We start from the raw sequence: 20,380 nt of genomic DNA on the forward strand, positions 1-20,380 counted from the left end.
CCTTAGTAAAGCTATGTGAACAAAGGAAAAAATGTGATCTGACACCCATATAACAAAGCAGTGAAAAACCTTTATTAAAAGTGGTGTAGGTGACAGCGTGTTGCACAGACAAATATACAGGGGGTACACATTCCAGCAAAAAATAAACAGCAGTTTACGAAAAGAGTCTATACATAATGCAATATACCGCAATCTATGGTAACCAACTGATATGAACCTGTATTGAGTGGATCTACATGGGTCAAGAAAGTATAGAGAGCCGATAGCAACCCTATAGTTAAGGGCAAAAATGAATAGGCATATAAGCTCACCTATGTAGAACCAGGTCTGAGGAAACTTGCAGGAATGGCGTCCTCCCTGACGTACGTTTCGGCTAGGAAGCCTTCATCATGGGGGCAGATTACCCATGATGTTGGAGATGTACATAATTCCATGCCTTACTATATTCCTGAGTAAAGCTAATCTGCTTTACTATATGCCTGAGTAATGCTAAGGAAGGAACAGGAGTGTGATGGAAACACAGATAAGACAGACAGAGATAACAGAATCTCAGTCACATTTCACACTTTTATGAATAAACAGTAATAAACTGAAGAGAAAAGCAACTAAAGCAATGCAGCAACAAAGGGACAACAAGGGTTAACACCACAACCACACACAACAATAATATCACAACCACCAGTTAGCCCCACCTCTCCAGGCCAGTATAGAGAAGCTATCGCTGGCACTATGAAGGTTCAAATTCAAAATTTAAATTCAAAATAGCTTTATTGACAGGACCAAGTACATGTTGGCAGTGCCAAAGCGAGTGGTAAATATGAGGATAGGGGCTCGTCCATGATGGGGTATATAGGGGTCCATTGAGGGTGGGGTATAGGGGCCCATCCAGGGTGGGGATTAGTTGTTCATCCAGGGTGAGGTTTAGAGGCCCATCCAGGGTGGGGTTTAGAGGCCCATCCAGAGTGGGATATAGAGGCCCATCCAGGTTGGGATATAAAGGCCCATCAAGGGTGGGATATAGAGGCCCATCCAGGGTGGGATATAGAGGCCCATCCAGGGTGGGGTTTAGCGGCCCATTCAGGGTGGGATATAGAGACCGATTCAGGGTGGGTTTTAGAGGCCCATCTATGGTGGGATATAGAGGCCCATCCAGGGTGGGATATAGCGGCCCATCCAGGGTGGGGGATGGAGGATTCACCATGGTGGGGGATGTAGGCTCCTCCATGGTGGGGGATGGAGGCTCCTCTAGGGTGGGGATTGAGGCTCCTCCAGGGTGGGGGATGGAGGATTCACCATGGTGTGGGATGGAGGCTCCTCCAGGGTGCGGGATGGAGGTTCCTCCAGGGTGGGGGATAAAGCCCTGCAGAGATTAACTCTTGCTAGCCTGCCTATAAGCTAGAGTCTGTGAGTCGACACCCGAGTCCCCCTACGCTGATCACAGACATCAGAGAAGTTAGCAGGCAGAGTGCAAGAATCTGAAGTTTGCTCTGATCCTGACACTGCCATGACAGTCGGCGATTCCGGCAAAAAACTCCTTGTACTGGTAAAAACAGAAATGAACCATTAAAGTCCACACATTGATGTCAGCTGGGACCTCCGCAGTGACAGCCACCTTATAGATTGAATGCTATAGCGGATGGAGTAGGGTCTTGGAATTTGAAGTCAAGTAATCAACTTGCTGTCCTGTTCCTCAGACCATTTGTGACCGACCATGGGAGCTATATTCCCTAATGGCACTGCTGTTAAGGAATACGGCTGCCATGATCGAGGGTTGTACTGTGTTAGGTAGGTGTCACATCCACATTATGTAATTGTACAAGGTGTCCAGTACAACACTGCCACATATAGCTTCCACCATCTTTTTCCCATTGTGCATCCTAATACCCTCTCATCCTCTGGTGACGCACACTCACCGGCCGTCCACATGATGGAAAACGGGATTCATGAGAATAGGAGCCTTCTACCATTACTCCTGGTTCGGGTCTGATGCTCTTTTATCCATATTAGAGGTGGAGAGGGATAAACACGTCGAGTGTTCCTGCCGTATATCGGGAAAACCCCACAAGACCTGTAGTATATCGGAAATTCTCCACAAGACCTGCTGTATACTGGGATCACCCCAAAAGACGCATTGCTTACTGAGAACATCCCACAAGTTCCATTGTTTACCGGGAACACCCTACAAGACCTGTTGTATATCGGGAACACCCTTCAAGACCTGCCATATACCTCAAAAACCACACAAGACCTGCCGTATACGGGAACAGCCCACAAGACCTGCCGTATACCGGGAATACCCCACAAGATGTGCTGTATACAGGAACACCCCACAAGACCTGCCGTATACTAGGAACACCCCACAAGACGTGCCGTATACTGGGAACACCCCACAAGACCTGCCGTATACCGGGAACACCCCACAAGACCTGCCGTATACCGGGAACACCCCACAAGACCTGCCGTAATGGGAACACCGCACAAGACCTGCTATATACCGGGAATACCCCACAAGATGTGCTGTGTACGGGAACACCCCCCAAGACCTGCCGTATACGGGAACACCCCACAAGACCTGCCGTATACCGGGAACACCCCACAAGACCTGCCGTATACCGGGAACACACCACAAGACCTGCCATATACCGGGAACACCACACAAGACCTGACGTATATGGGAACACCCCACAAGACCTGCCGTATACCGGGAACACCCCACAAGACCTGCCATATACCGGGAACACCCCACAAGACCTGCCGTATACGGGAACACCCCACAAGACCTGACGTATACGGGAACACCCGACAAGACCTGACGTATACGGGAACACCCCACAAGACCTGCCGTATACCGGGAACACCCCACAAGACCTGACATATACTGGGAACACCCCACAAGACCTGACGTAAATGGGAACACCCGACAAGACCTGCTGTATACCGGGAACACCCCACAAGACCTGCCATATACGGGAACACCCAAGACCTGCCATATACCGGGAACACCCCACAAGACCTGATGTATAATGGGAACACCCTACAAGACCTGCCGTATACCGGGAACACCCCACAAGACCTGCCATATATCGGGAACACCCCACAAGACCTGCCATATACCGGGAATACCCCACAAGACCTGACGTATACGGGAACACCCCACAAGACCTGCCGTATACCGGGAACACCCCACAAGACCTGCCATATACTGGGAACACCCCACAAGACCTGACGTAAATGGGAACACCCGACAAGACCTGCTGTATACCGGGAACACCCCACAAGACCTGATGTATAATGGGAACATCATACAAGACAGGCATTTTGCTGAAGACCCAGCCATCTACCCATCACATTTACAATTTCCCATTTTTCCTGCTTCCTACACATCACCAAGAACTGACTGATCACTTGCTGATAATTTTTCGTCCCTCTGTCCGCCATCATTGTCACCAGATAATGCTGCCATCATGTACTTCACCTGTCAGGGCTGTTATTGTTATGGCTGATCTCTGAGTCTCCCCAGGTTGGAGCATTATTTCCTCCCTTATCTCTCGTCCGCGTCTTAATTGCATATTACAAAATAAAAAGACTTTCTGATCTCCTGCCCCGAACCACAAGGCAAAGTCTGCACAGCCTTGAGTATATTGAACTTACACACACACCACCGTCCGGCCACATTGTCCTGCGAGGGAGGGCACTGCATCCACCTTCTTGGCAGAGGAAGATTATTGACTCCGAGAATGATTGCGATAAGAGCACATTAAAGTGATGTGTGATTGGTCGCCGCCGACCCAACAGCTGCACTTTTATTGCTTTTTCTACAGGAGAGTACAGTACTTGAGAGAACGTCTTCATCAGGAGCAGTCTAAGAGGCCTCTCCACAGAAGACGACCATCCATCCCGGTGTCACCAGTGACGGCAGCTCCGGCATTGCAGTAAGTGGACTAAAAAACTCTGTAGAAACTCTTATGGAATATTATGTGAGTTATTTCCACTTTTATATTTTTTTGTCACATTTTATCCTTTTTTTTTAGAATTTTTTTTACTTTTGGTACTTTTTGACTTTTTTTTATTTTTGTGCACCTTTTATACTTTTTTTTTATACTTTTGTCATTTCTATAATTTTATATGCTTTTTATACTTTGTACACTTTATAATTTTGTACTTTTTATACACTTTTTATATTTTTGTACTTTTTTGTACTTACACACTTTATACTATTGTACACTTTTTATAGTTTTGTACTTTATACTTTTGTACACTTTATAATTTTGTACTTTTTATATTTTTGTACTTTTTGTTATACTTTTATACACTTTATACTTCTTTACACTTTTTAAAGTTTTGTACCTGATACTTATATACACTTTTTTTATACTTTCTACACTTTTGTACACTTTTTATACTTTTGTACTTTTTTTATCTTTTATATACTTTTTATACTTTTGTACTTTTTATGCTTTTCTACACTTTTTATCCTTTTTTTAGCACTTTGGCCCTTTTGCTGCACCATAATTAAGCACCGAGAAAAATGGGTATCGTGCACCCCACCACTGGGCATTTTGCCTCTTAGCATCCTTGTTGAATACTTACTTAAAGGGGGTGTTCCATGAAAAGAAGAAGATGTTACTTTATAGATTGGTGGGGGTCTGACCTTCTGGGAACACCACCAATACACTTTATACTTTTATACACTTTTTATACTTTTATACTTTTTATACTTTTATACACTTTTTATACTTTTATACACTTTTTATACTTTTGTACTTTTTATACACTTTTTATACTTTTGTACTTTTTTATACTTTTATTCACTTTTTATACTTTTAGACTTTTGTACTTTTTTATACTTTTATACACTTTTTTATATTTTTCTACTTTGTATACACTTTTTATACTTTTATGCACTTTTTATACTTTTGTACTTATTTTTATACTTTTATGCACTTTTTATACTTTTGTACACATTTTATGCTTTTGTACACTGTTATACTTTTTTTAGCACTTTGACCATTTTGCTGCACCATAATTGAGCACCGAGAACAACAGATATCATGCACCACATCACTGGGCATTTTGCCTCTTAGCAACCTTGCTGAATACTTACTTAGAGGGGGTGTCCCATGAAAACAAGGAGGTGATACCTTGTAGATCAATGGGGGTCTAACCTTCTGGGTCACTTTATACCTATGTACACTTTTTATAGTTTTGTACTATATAAATTTATATACTTTTTATACTTTTGTGTACTTTTTCTACTTTTTTACTTTTTATACTTTTTTTTAGCACTTTGGCCATTTTGCTGCACCATAATTGAGCATCGAGAAAAACGGGTATCATGCACCCCACCACTGGGCATTTCGCCTCTTAGCATCCTTGTTGACTACTTACTTAAAAGGGGTGTCCCATGAAAAGAAGGAGGTGATACCTTATAGATTGGTGGGGGTCTTACCTTCTGAGACCACCACCAATACACTTTATACTTTTGTACACTTTCTAGAGTTTTGTACTTTATGCTTTTATACCCTTTTTATACTTTTATACCCTTTTTATACTTTTATGCACTTTTTATACTTTTGTACTTTTTATACTTTTATACACTTTTATACTTTTTTTAGCACTTTGGCCATTTTGCTGCATTATAATTGAACACCGAGAAAGATGGGTATCATGCACCACACCACTGGGCATTTTGCCTCTTAGCAGCCTTGTTGAATACTTACTTAAAGGGGTGTCCCATGAAAAGATGGAGGTGATATCTTGTAGATCACCACTGGGACCACCACTAATCATCAGAATGGGAAACTTTATCCCTGTTACAATGTTTTACTCCCTCTCTTTTCATTCTCTATGGGACTGCCGAGCGCTGCACTCGCTTTTTTTCCCTGCAGACCCCATAGAGAATGAGTGGAGCGGTGGTCGCACATGCACACTGATGCTTTATGCGAAAAGTAGACCTTTCTGCCAATTGTGCGCACCCGCTACCGACTCATAAGATTTTGACTATCCCAAGGCGCTAACTTCTTTTCCCCGTACCACCCCTTTAAGACTAGATCTACTCAGTGCAATGTTACGTGAAAATCCTCCAATTTTTGCCACTTTTTTAGCTATTTTGATCAGTTTTTGTTTATTGGATCCATATGGGATCATGTAATATAATGTGAAATGTATTGAATTTTAGCTAATGCACCTATACAATAGAAATATCATCAAATTAAAACAAATATATAAGGTTTTCAGATTATTTCCATGCTCACGTGTGTGCAGGATAATCATTAAAGTCATAATAAGACCTACTTGCTGACGGTTTCCATCAAAATACTAGAATTTTACCCACTACATGGAGCGCAAATAAATTATATATCATGCATTTGGGGGTGTCCATATGATCAACTTTATTTTGGGGGGTCTACTTGAACAAAATGGTCAACCCCTTTAAGAAGTCCTATTTCGTAGTGATATCTACTTTTAGATATGTGATCATATATATCCCCCTCCCCCGCTCCATAGATTACAGTAGGGGATAATCTCCGAAACGTTCGCCCGTCATTATCTGTTTATGGAGAAGATTGAGGCCATTAAGAAAGAATAGGGACTGATATTACTGTAATATAGATAATTGCCCTCTGCCTATATTTAAGGAGGGGGAGGGAAACGCTCATTGGGGTTATAAATAGGACACGCAATGGAAAAAAAATTTATTTTTTTCAAAGGTAGGGGGCGATATTGAGACAACAGGGTCCTATATGATATTAAACTGGGAGATAACGGGAAATCCAAAGGTCAGAGACCAAAGATCATTCATCCCCGCTGTATCACATGTATCTTTAATCATGTTTTTATGGGTCGAGCGAGAGGATCCATGCCAGTAAAGAAAAGTATTGACTTAATGCAGTCTAATGTAATACCTCATTTCTCCTCTGGGGGCGCTGCTGGGAAATTGAGCATTAGCTGCCAAGTTATTTACAGCTAAATGATGGGAGTCTCCGCTGTGGGGCTTTCTGTGGAAAGCTTAGTGTTAGTGCCCCCTCATAAATTAAAGGGCGTTTCCCAAATGGAAAATCCCCATTTAAAGGGTTAATTCTCACCATCTCAGATTCATATTTTATTGAATAGTGCTTGAAGAAACAAACACTTTTGCAATTTACTGCTTTTTAAAATTTGCAGCCGTTTTCATGATATTAACACTTTTCTTTTTGTTTACATTACGTTGCCTTGGAGACCGACCACCATTGCTGTCTAGCTTGTAAGCACTGCGCATAAGCTGGTCGTGATTAGGGGGTAACAACGCCCTCCAGCAATCCTAGGCAGCCTCAAAAAAGTGCTTAGAAGCTCAATAGAAAAGAGGTTGTAAGAATTGTGCATTTTTTAGTGTCTAGCAGCGGTGGTCGGTCTCCAAGACAACGCTCTATAAACAAAAGAAAAGTGTTAATATCTCAGGAACGGCTGAAAATTTTAAAACACAGTAAATTACAAAATTGCTTGTATTTACATGTACTATCTGAAAATATCCATTTTGTAATATCGAAAATAACACTTTAAGTATCTAACAGTTAGTAAAATTCTGATCTGTGACACTATAGGACTGGATTCTGTTAGCTGATCACATAGGCGACGTATAGGAACGTGGTCACCTTTGTAAAACCCTGTCGTATGCAAACAATACCGCATAGAACATCAATAAAATCCCATTCCGTGTACACAGCTCTTCTGCAGAACTATGTATCTCCATGGCGACAGACTACAAACACTTTGTAGTCTGACACTGCGGCCAGGTGGTAACGTCTGCCTCCTTTTTCTTCTGTCTGTGAGTTAACGCGGTAATTCAGTGCCTAGGTTTGCTTGTAGGACACACATTGCTCAGCATTGGAGCTGTATACACAAAACGGTAGATTTTTATTTTTTTATTGCTTCATTTATTTGTTTTGGAGTGATAAAATAATGGAAATTAGAGAAAAAAACAAATATAATGCATGCAGACTATAGTTAGAGGCCCTCCCTATCTATACTGGGACCTTGGGCATAGCTACATATTGGTCCATAGAAATAGAAGCCTTAAAGGGGTTGTCCAATAAAAAACATATACCCCCTTATCCACATTATAGATAACTATATGATTTCTGAGGGGTTTGACCACTGGGATTACAAGAACGGGGGTCCCAAAGTCGCTTGTGTGAGTGAAGTGGTAGTGAGCATGTGCGGCCACTGCTCTATTCATTGGCTACAGGAGCGGTGGCTGCACATGCTCAGTAGTGCTCATTCACAAAGGGGACTTTGGGGCCTCAGGATTGGTGCATAGAGGATCTATGACTTTCTACCTGGCGTAATTTAGGTTTTTTTGCTATGGTACCCCATGTCTTCTTTATAAACCCCAGGCACAGGCGATATCGTGCCAACACGGAGCGGTGATAACCCACCCGTGTCCTTTCTTTGGTTCTAGATTCAGCCATGACAGACACAGAACTGGGCAACATGGACTTCAAAGAAAAGCAAGAGCATGAATACGAAAAGATGCCGGCGCCGCACTGGTACGAGGTGTACGTGCAGCCGTGCCTGGCCGAGCTGCTGGGCACCAGCCTCTTCGTGTTTGTCGGGTGCCTTTCCGTCATTGAGAACTCATCGAGCACGGGAAGCCTCCAGCCTGCGCTGGCACACGGGCTCGCCCTCGGACTGACCATCGCTGTCCTTGGTGGCATCAGGTAAGCCACGTGAGGTGCCACGGCCGGGGTGACTGTCCCCTATCATTGCTTTATTTGTTGAGCTAAGAACAAGGAATAATGAGGGTTGTTTGCTCTGAATATTTATACTGGAGTCATGGGATTATGTGGTGAGATAAGAAGTCAGAGCCGCACGCTCCGTACATCAACTATAGGGAAAAGTGAGACGCAGGTATCTGTGCCCACGATCAGCCGTGACAACCGGAAGACCACGAATCAGTGCGGGGATCAGATATTGTCAGGACTAGGACATTGACACTGGGGGTACAGGATAATGACACTGACACTGGGGGTACAGGATAATGACACTGACACGGGGGGTACAGGATAATGACACTGACACTGGGGGTACAGGATGATGACACTGGGGGTACAGGACGATGACACTGGGGGTACAGGACGATGACACTGGGGGTACAGGACGATGACACTGGGGGTACAGGACGATGACACTGACACTGGGGGTACAGGACAATGACGCATGGGGTACAGGATAATGACACGGGGGGTACAGGATAATGACACGGGGGTACAGGATAATGACACTGACACTGGGGTACAGGATAATGACACTGACACTGGGGGTACAGAACGATGACACTGGGGGTACAGGACGATGACACTGGGGGTACAGGACAATGACACATGGGGTACAGGATAATGACACTGGGGGTACAGGATAATGACACTGACATTCAGGGTACAGGATAATGACACTGACACGGGGGGTACAGGATAATGACACTGACACGGGGGGTACAGGATAATGGCACTGGGGGTACAGGACAATGACACTGGGGGTACAGGACAATGACACTGGGGGTACAGGATAATGACACTGACATTCAGGGTACAGGATAATGACACTGACACTGGGGGTACAGGATAATGACACTGACACGGGGGGTACAGGATAATGACACTGACACGGGGGGTACAGGATAATGGCACTGGGGGTACAGAACGATGACACTGGGGGTACAGGACGATGACACTGGGGGTACAGGACAATGACACATGGGGTACAGGATAATGACACTGGGGGTATAGGACACTGACACGGGGGGTACAGGATAATGGCACTGGGGGTACAGGACAATGACACTGGGGGTACAGGATAATGACGCTGGGGATACAGGATAATGACACGGGGGGTACAGGATAATGGCACTGGGGGTACAGGACAATGACACTGGGGGTACAGGACGATGACACTGGGGGTACAGGACAATGACACATGGGGTACAGGATAATGACACTGGGGGTACAGGACACTGACACGGGGGGTACAGGACACTGACATGGGGGGTACAGGACAATGACACTCGGGGTACAGGATAATGACACTGGGGGTACAGGACACTGACACGGGGGGTACAGGATAATGGCACTAGGGGTACAGGACAATGACACTATGGGTACAGGACAATGACACTGGGGGTACAGGATAATGAACCTTGGGGTATAGGACAATGACGCTGACACTGGGGGTACAGGATAATGACTCTGACACTGGGGGTACAGGATAATGACTCTGGCACTCGGGGTACAGGATATTGACACTGACACTTGGGGTACAGGATAATGACACTGACACTGGGGGTACAGGATAATGACACTGACACTGGGGGTACAGGATAATGACACTGACACTGGGGGTACAGGATAATGATACTGATACTGGGGGTACAGGATAATGACACTGACACTTGGGGTACAGGATATTGACACTGACACTTGGGGTACAGGATAATGACACTGACACTGGGGGGACAGGATAATGATACTGATACTGGGGGTACAGGATAATGACACTGACACTGGGGGTACAGGATAATGATACTGATACTGGGGGTACAGGATAATGGCACTGACACTTGGGGTACAGGATACTGACACTGACACACGGGGTACAGGATAATGACACTGACACTGGGGGTACGGGATAATGACACTGGGGGTACAGGATAATGACACTGACACTGGGGGTACAGGATAATGACACTGGGGGTATAAGATGAGCAGTGATCAGTATATACTATCGCTGACTCTGCTACCTGTGGATGGTAATTGCCGTCTATATCTTCAATAACCATTAACTGTTATTAAGAAACAGTAAAATAAACTGTTATGGCTGAGCCAAGATAAGAAGTCGCAATAATGTCCCCTCCTCCATAGACACTGATTACTTTGTACCTAGACCTCATATACTCAGGTAATCCCAGAACAGACCGATGGGTACAGAGGTTATTTGGCGTCCACGCCGCTGAACGACTGCACGTCACCAATACAGCGTGGAGCACAGCGCTGCCACAGATCTCCCATTTTATATATATATATATATATATAAATAATGTATTTGTGTTAAGAGACTCAATTTCTGAATTATCTGATAACATTTACTCTTGTTTTTGGGAATAAAATGAAATAGAATTACTACGGTATCTATAGAATACTCTGAATACTGCATTCTCTTTTTTGTCCACAAGGTGGCGGTGTTGTACACAGTATCACTATCCAGCTTACTGTTTCCCTCTCACCAATACCCCTGGGCACCTGCCCCATGATAACATTATTTAACTCTTTCTTTTCCCAAATTGACCCTTTATTCCTTATTTTTTCAGCGGTGGACACTTTAACCCCGCGGTGTCCCTGGGCGCCTTTATAATTGGAGGACTGAATATTATCCTGGTGGTGCCATATTGGATCTGCCAACTCTGCGGGGGGATGATCGGAGCGGGACTCGCCAAGGTATAACATCGCTCCTGCCATTGACATGTATACATGTATCTAGTCTTCTACTCTAGTTCTTGCCGAAGCTGCATTAAAAAATTAGGTTTTTGTTTCCTAGTACTGGATAAATGTCTTTACAGGCGTCAACCTATATCTCCCTCCAGGGAATTCTGGGAGTTGTAGTGCTTTGGGGACACTGTAGAAGACGTAGTAGACCTATACAGCAAAAAATTATTTTTTTCCAATTTCTTAATGCAGCTTTGACTGTGACTGGAGCATATTCCCAAGAAAGAGGTAGAAACTCCAAGTCTCAGGCCGATTTCTTTAATTCTTTCACTTGTTTCTTCCCAGGCCTTGACGTTGGACTACAGATTCCAAGACGCCGGTGGAGCTTCGTTCAATGCTGTGAAGAGTGATAGCCAGGTTGCACGTGCCCTCGGAGCTGAAATCATAATGACGCTCTTCTTGGTGCTCGCTGTCTGCATGGGAGCCATCAATAAGAAGACGAGCACTCCTCTAGCGCCTTTTTGCATAGGGTTCACTGTAACAGCTGATATCTTGGCAGGGTAAGGAACATAATGGCTAAGACTGTCTTATTCTGCTCTGCTCTCCTTTTCCCTCCTCATTCTCAACTTCAAGACTTCTCTTGTGCTTCACCAGATTTCTGTATTTTTCTTCCTCAAACCATAGGAGCACGGATATTCCCTATGGAGACACATTATAGCGGATGTTTTCTTTTCCTCACTTTCAACTTCAGTATTTCTCTTGTGCTGCACCAATTTTCTGGATTTTGCTTCCTCAAACCATAGGCCCACTGATACTCCCTATGGAGATATATTATAGCGGATGTTTTTTTACACACATCTCCTCACTGTCTCTCTTTATATTAGTTCTGCCTTGGTTTCTGGAGGACCATGGGTCACATTTTGTCATTTGTGTCTTACAGAGGGAACATTTCTGGAGCCTGCATGAACCCTGCCAGAGCCTTTGGTCCTGCTGTGGTGGCCAATTACTGGGCATATCACTGGATATACTGGGTTGGACCCATGATTGGTGGTCTGCTAGTGGGGGGAATCATAAGGTAAATAGACTTTTTATGCAATATTTTGCTTTTTGCTCCTTTACCGATCACATACTTTTCACTTCTCAGAGCGGTTCGGGATTATACTGCAATCCTGCAAAATCCACCGCCCTATAGTCGTGTAAAATCAAAATACCAGAAAACCCCAAAAACAATTATTGGGCAGAAACTGATCTAGGACAAACATAACAGTAAATGTACTCGCCATACAGTGCTGAAACTGGTCAATAATACAGTGCCTAAATAATACCACCATACCATGCCTAAACAAACCATGTACACTGGCCAAATAATTGGTCTTCATCAGTGCCTATGTGACTGACCACTACACAAGTTGTCATTAGAAAGTACCCAAATAATACACCCATATAGTGCCTAAATAATTTCATCACACGTTACTTAACAGAAACTTCTATGCAATGTCCAAATAATGAAACTGTTTAGTGGCCTCATACATTTCAGAAGCATGGGCAGTGTGGACTGTATGGACGAAAACTCTCGTTCCATATTACCGCCATATAGTGACCAAACAGTGCCAATATACACTGGCCAAATAGTATGAGCATTGTGGACAGCTTGGGACTACTCAGCGTCTAGAAAGGACTGCATAAAGTGACCAAATAGTACCGCCATACAATGGCTAAATAATATTACCATACAGTAGCCCAACTACATGGCCTTGGCTAATAGCTAATAGCATAGGTGACAGCTGAGCGCTATGGGCTGCATGATTTACTCAGCTTCCAGAGAGAGCAACATTATTAGGACACCGCCATATAATGTGACCAAATAGTACCACAATACAATGGTCAGAGCAAATAGTACACAGCCATACAATAGCCAAATAACATTACCAAACAGTGGCCACACAATAATGTCTAATTAAAGGGCACTGCATGGGTGACCATTGGATATTGTTGGCTGCATATGACTATATAGCTTCCAGAAAAACTGCATTAGTTGGATACCACCATATAGTGCCCTATATAATACCGCCATACAATAGATAAATAATATCAACATACTGAGGCCAAACAATAATGTTTAAATAATGGGCACTCTAGACTTAATTGATGACGTCTTACTTTACCATTAATTACCATCATACAGTCACCAAATAATATCGCCATTCATTGACCAAATAATATTGCCATATAATGACCAACTAATATCACCATTCATTGACCAAATAACACAGCTATACAATGACCAAATATAACTGCCTTAAATTGACCATATACTTCTGCCATACAATGTATATTACCACCATTCAATGACCAAATAATACTGCCGTACAATGAACATATATTACCACCATTTAATGAACAAATAATACTGCCATACAAGGAGCATATATTACTGCGATTCAATGACCAATTAATACTGTAATTTAGTGAACATATAATGAACCACAATGCAATGACCAAATAATACGGCCATAGAATGACCAAATAATATTGTCATTCATTAACCAAATAATACAGCTATACAGTGACCAAATAAAACAAAAATACAATGCCTAAATATGATTGTCATACAAAGAGCAAATAATACCGACATACAATGATCATACAATACTACATACCACCATACAATGACCATATAATAGCGTCAAACAATGATCCTACAATACCGCCATACAAAAACCATATAATACCGCCATATAATGACCATATAATACCACCATACAAACACAAAATAATACTGCCATACAATCACCATATACAGTAATTCCATTATACAAAGACCAAATAATACCGCAACACAATGACCAAAAAATATCGCCATTCCTTGATTAAATAACACAGCCATACAATGACCATATAATACCACAATAGAATGACAATATAATACCGCAGTACAACCGCCAAATAATACCGCAACACAATGACAAAAAAAAATCACCATTCGTTGACCAACTAATACAGCCATACAAAGATCAAATAATACCGCATTACAGTGACCATATAATACTGCCATACAATGATCAAATAATACCGCAATACAATGACCAATAAATGTGGTGACTGACGCTTTTGTCTTTTCCTAAGGTTACTCCTCGGAGACCCTAAAATCCGCCTCTTTCTGAAATGACGTCATGTGAAGAGTCTCCCCGCTCACCGCGCTCCACCAGCAGACGGCGCTATTTCCACTTTCGCTTCCACAGAACTGGAGACCTGGGTCCCAAGTCATGAACTTTCCCAGATGGCTACAAGTACCTGGAGGGAGGATCCTACAGACCCCCCTCTCTGCCAAACTACACCGAACCAGGGGTGTAACGGTGACCCCGACGAGACCCAGTCACTGCTGACACCACCGGCCCACCAGGACCACCACTAGGGGAGGCTCTTATACCTCATTTTATACAAAACAGCCGTTCTGAGCTTCTATGATTCTGGGTTTCTATAGCTAATACCCCGAGCACAGCGGTACATAGCCGTGCACACATAGCGTATAGTAGCGTCATTACTAGCGACATTTTAACCACCGTGTGGTTTTCTCTTCATGTTTCATTCCGGGTTTTTTTTCCATTTTAAGCTCTTTTTTTTTTACTCCTTGTCAGCAGGGTCACAGCAGCCGAGGGGTTAACGTATATCACCAGCAAACGTTCCAATCAGATTGACAATTTCCAGACTGGGATAAGTGACAGGTCTGGGGGCAGCCGCTTATCTCCGGCCTGGTCTGGGCGTGCAAAGTGTAACCTCAGCTGCTGCGGAACTGCGTTATTATACAATGGAGCCGTGTAAATAGACTGAATTCTGAGAAATTGTGACACATAATGTTAGATGTGTGTAGGGGCTCATCAGCGCTTGTGACACTACAACTCCCAGCATGCCCCCACAGGAAAAAAAAACACTTTACAGGGGGACATGAAGCTGTGGTCGTGGGATCGTATTGAGGGAGTGATGTATACAAAAGAGGGGAGATAACTATATGCAGACCCCCTTATATTAATGTCAGACCCCTATATTAATGACAGTCTCAGACCCCTATATTAATGCCAGATCCAAAACCAGACCCCTGTATTAATGTCAGACCGATATATTATTTGTCAGACCCCAGACCAGACCCCTATATTATTGACAGACCCCAGACTAGAACCCTATATTATTGACAGACCCCAGACCAGAACCCTATATTAATGTCAGACCCCTATATTAATGACAGACCCCAGACCAGACCCCTACAATAATGTCAGACCCAAAACCAGACCCCTATATTAATGTCAGACCCCTATATTAATGACAGACCCCAGACCAGACCCCTAAAATAATGTCAGACCCAAAACCAGACCCCTATATTAATGTCAGACCCCTATATTATTTGTCAGACCCCAGATCAGAGCCCTAATGTTAGACCCCAGACCAGACTCCTATATTAATGACAGACCCCGGGCCAGAACCCTATATTAATGACAGACACCTATATTAATGACAGACCCCAGACAAGAACCCTATATTAATGTCACACCCCTATATTATTGACAGACCCCAGGCCAGACCCCTATATTATTGACAGACCCCAGGCCAGACCCCTATATTAATGACAGACCCCAGGCCAGACCCCTATATTATTGACAGACCCCAGGCCAGACCCCTATATTAATGACAGACCCCTGACAAGAACCCTATATTAATGTCAGACCCCTATATTATTGACAGACCCCAGGCCAGACCCCTATATTATTGACAGACCCCAGGCCAGACCCCTATATTAATGACAGACCCCTATATTAATGACAGACCCCAGACCAGAACCCTATATTAATGTCAGACCCCTATATTAATGACAGACCCCAGACCAGATCCCTATGTTAATGACAGACCCCAGGCCAGACCCCTATATTAATGTCAGACCCCTATATTAATGACAGACCCCAGGCCAGATCCCTATATTAATGACAGACCCCAGACAAGAACCCTATATTAATGTCACACCCCTATATTATTGACAGACCCCAGGCCAGACCCCTATATTATTGACAGACCCCAGGCCAGATCCCTATATTAATGACAGACCCCAGGCCAGACCCCTATATTATTGACAGACCCCAGGCCAGACCCCTATATTATTGACAGACCCCAGGCCAGACCCCTATATTATTGACAGACCCCAGGCCAGACCCCTATATTAATGACAGACCCCAGGCCAGACCCCTATATTAATGACAGACCCCAGGCCAGACCCCTATATTATTGACAGACCCCAGGCCAGACCCCTATATTATTGACAGACCCCAGGCCAGACCCCTATATTATTGACAGACCCCAGGCCAGACCCCTATATTATTGACAGACCCCAGGCCAGACCCCTATATTAATGACAGACCCCTGACAAGAACCCTATATTAATGTCAGACCCCTATATTATTGACAGACCCCAGGCCAGACCCCTATATTATTGACAGACCCCAGGCCAGACCCCTATATTAATGACAGACCCCTATATTAATGACAGACCCCAGACCAGAACCCTATATTAATGTCAGACCCCTATATTAAAGACAGACCCCAGACCAGAACCCTATGTTAATGACAGACCCCAGACCAGAACCCTATATTAATGTCAGACCCCTATATTAATGACAGACCCCAGACCAGATCCCTATATTAATGACAGACCCCAGACCACATCCCTATATTATTGACAGACCCCTATATTATTTGTCAGACACCAGACCCCTATATTAATGACAGACCCCTATATTAATGCCAGACCCAAAATCAGACCCCTATTAATGCCAGACCCCAGAACAGACCCCTATATTGTCAGAGCCCTATGTTAATGACAGGCCTCAGACCAGGCTCCTATATTGTCAGACCCCAGACCAGACCCCCATATTAATGTCAGACCCCAGATATATATTTCTATGGTGCTGGGAGTTGTACTTTCACAACATCTGGACGCCACAGATTTGAGACTACCGGGGTAGGAAAACATTGGCGTCCATGGTTATCTGTCATATACACAGTGTCCAGCAGGTGGCGCCCTGTAAAAATGACGGCAAATGAGCAGCACTCTGGAAATCCCATACTCTATCACATCGCCCTCTCTGTATATAGCACTAATTTCACAATTAAATATATTCATTTTTAAGAATATTTGCCTTTCTGCTTGTTGTTGTTGCGTCACATTTAATGGGAATGATATTCGTCGTCATTTAGACTTTAAGTGCTTGTGTGTTACTGATAAATGTTTTTTCTTGTAGTTTATGATTATTCCCTCCTTCCTATAAAATAAATCAGAAATGTTTCTGAGCAGCTTATTATAAACCATGTGAAGCAGTGCTGCAGTGTAAAGCATGGGGTCCAGAGCTCCAATGCCACAAGAAGTGAATTTAAAGACTATCCGATAATCCTCGCTGGCCATGGAGCCGGGCCGAGGGCTGCTGATCATATTTATACCTTAATCCCCTAAGGACGTGTTGTGAAGCCCCGCCGGTGTTGTATCGGTGCATACCTTCAGGGACTCCACGTAGCTGGTGCTGGTCACAGGTAGGGAATCTTCGGTTTTGATCGTGACGCCACTCTCAGTATTGCGGTCAGTAGGGACCGCCACTGCAGGTTGAGGGTCGCCTGGGGCTGATGGTGTGTGCAGTTAGTTGGAATAGCCTCCTGAGAGTGAGGCAAGCCCCAGAGCCCGGTGTAGGTTTGTAGTACCACAAGTCGCAGAATGACTCACACAGGCAGAACTGTCTTTCAAGGGCTTTACTCACATTTGATGGCAGGGTGAGTAGCCCGGGCGTAGCTGGGATGAACCAGATGGGAACCAGGTGTCCTTCAGGCTGACTTTCTGAGGGTGACTACTGACTCGCCTTCCTTAGCCCTTGGTGGTTTGGGGTGACCCCGACTTTGAGTCCCTAGGGGGTCGCCCAGGGAAGATGCTGCAGCCTCTCTCCCCCTTTTGTTTGCCGTTTGCTTGTTCCCCGGACCAGGCCACTCCAGCTGCTTGCCTCCTGTGACCTATGGGCCCTCACTGCGGTTACGTGGCTGCGGCTTTTGTGGTGTTGTGGTGTGGGCTTTGAGAGCCCCACACCGGCAGGTTTAGCAGAAGAAAGCTGGATCTATCTTCGCTTCGGGATCTGCCGCCCGGTTGGTCCTGGTGCTCTCTAGCAGTCTCCTTACTTCCCACTCCGTGCTTTCTCTCTAGCTGAAGCTGGCTTTCAGGTAGCACTCCTAGTTGACCGTTCTCCCCCGTCAGTAGCCACTGCGCGGGCGCTGTTAGACAGCAACAGCCCCACAGGTCTGCTCCTCACTGAGCCCTCTGGAGTTCTCTGCTCTAACTGACTCACTGCCCCTCCTCTCCTGTTCTTGCCTACGCCACCTAGCAACCAGACTCTCTTACCACACCCCTTGAGAGGAGATGGAGGCTTTTGGCCCCCTCCACTATTCCAGTGAAGGTCAAGGCTTTTCCCCCTCCTGGGATCCCCAGGGGTCCTCTCATGGGTACATGTGTGAGACCTGATCACTATGCGCCTGTGTTCCACACCCCGGTCAGCCTTCTGGATTACCTGTATTGTACTGTCCCCAGCATGGGTGCAGTACTCAGTGGTGCCTGACCAGGTCAGGGGCGCCACATTCCCCCTTAGTTATCACCAGCACGTCCTCGGGCTGCAAGACAACATTTTAAAATGCATAAAACATTAAAACATGTAAAACATTTAAAAGCACCAGGTACCATACATCACCACCCTCCACCCACAAGTCCGTTAACCCACCCAAAACCCTTTCACGTTGGCCGCGACTTCAGCCACTTCTGGCAGGATGTAGAGGCGGCTTTCATGGGCTGGTGGTTTCAGGGTATACCTGGCCTGGTGGATCCGCGCCTTCAGCCTCTTCTGGCAGGATGCAGAGGCGGCCTCCACAGTTGGTGCTGACCAGGTACCCTCTTTGTGGTGGAGAGCCAGGCCCCATAAACAGGCATGCTCTCTGGTCGCAGGTGAGCCAAGGCCCTATATACGGACGGGCTCCTCCTGGTTGCAGACGAGCCAAGCCCCTAAACAGGCTGACTCTGGTGGCGGTGGTGCCCTCTGGTGTAACTATTTACACTGCGAGAGTTTGTGGCTATAGCCAGTTCATAGCCTTAAGGTTTATTTCTCACAATAGTTTTTGTGGGCACATTACTTGAACTTGAGAACGTTGCAAAACAAAACTTTTTCAAAACTTTAACTTCTCTTCTTACTTTACTTTACTTTTACTCCTCTTTACCAGGGCTTGAGCCTGTTGGGCTGCGGCACCTGTTGCTTTCTTGGCCTCTTTCTTCATCTGTTGTTGTCTCATCTGCAGGTTCCTTGTCTCTGCTTTCTTGATCTTCATCTGTTTCCTTTGCTGCATCTGTTTCTTTATCTCTGTCTTTTCTTTCTTGTAGCATGGGGTGGCTGTAAGGTTTGCTGGTACATAGTGCTACGTCAAGCGCGTACAGTCCTCTTTCGCCTTCATGCATAGTGAATTGTACTGAATCCCCCATCTTTAGGTTTCTGCCAGGGTGTCCTCTAGGCAGATGAGCGCTCACATCTCTTCTGTTGACAAATATCCCTTCTTTGATACCAGGGGCTACAATAAAGCCGTATCCGCTTTTCAAGTTGAAGTCCTCCACTACTCCTCTGCAAAGGGGTCCTCTGACCTGGGCTCTGGACCTTCTCAGTAACCTCTTCTCCTGTAGGTCTCTGGCTGCAACTTCTCTCTGCTCTGGAGACTGTGGTGCAGGGGACAGCGTTGTCCTGTTGCGACGCCCTGTCTTGCGGCCTGAACTCTGCGTGGTACAGCTTGCAAACTCCCAGGTGAGACTTTTAGGCAGATCTTCGTCAGCGGACGGTGTCAGGTCTTCCTCATCCCAACGGGAATAGGGTAAC

The 20,380-nt window shown here is 44.8% G+C and overlaps 1 protein-coding gene across 1 annotated transcript; it reads left to right on the top strand.

Annotated features, from left to right (window-relative positions):
• Positions 1–3,843: 3,843 nt before the first annotated feature.
• AQP8 (aquaporin 8) lies at positions 3,844–17,628 on the top strand. The gene is made up of 6 exons (XM_075318128.1): positions 3,844–3,932; positions 8,438–8,696; positions 11,339–11,465; positions 11,799–12,013; positions 12,394–12,528; positions 14,580–17,628. Exons 2-6 carry the CDS (start codon positions 8,446–8,448, stop codon positions 14,620–14,622), a joined length of 771 nt encoding a protein of 256 aa, XP_075174243.1. The 5' UTR covers positions 3,844–3,932; positions 8,438–8,445; the 3' UTR covers positions 14,623–17,628.
• The last annotated feature ends 2,752 nt before the right edge of the window (positions 17,629–20,380 follow it).

This window comes from Anomaloglossus baeobatrachus, chromosome 7 (genome assembly GCF_048569485.1).
Source record: "Anomaloglossus baeobatrachus isolate aAnoBae1 chromosome 7, aAnoBae1.hap1, whole genome shotgun sequence".
Taxonomy (NCBI): domain Eukaryota; kingdom Metazoa; phylum Chordata; class Amphibia; order Anura; family Aromobatidae; genus Anomaloglossus; species Anomaloglossus baeobatrachus.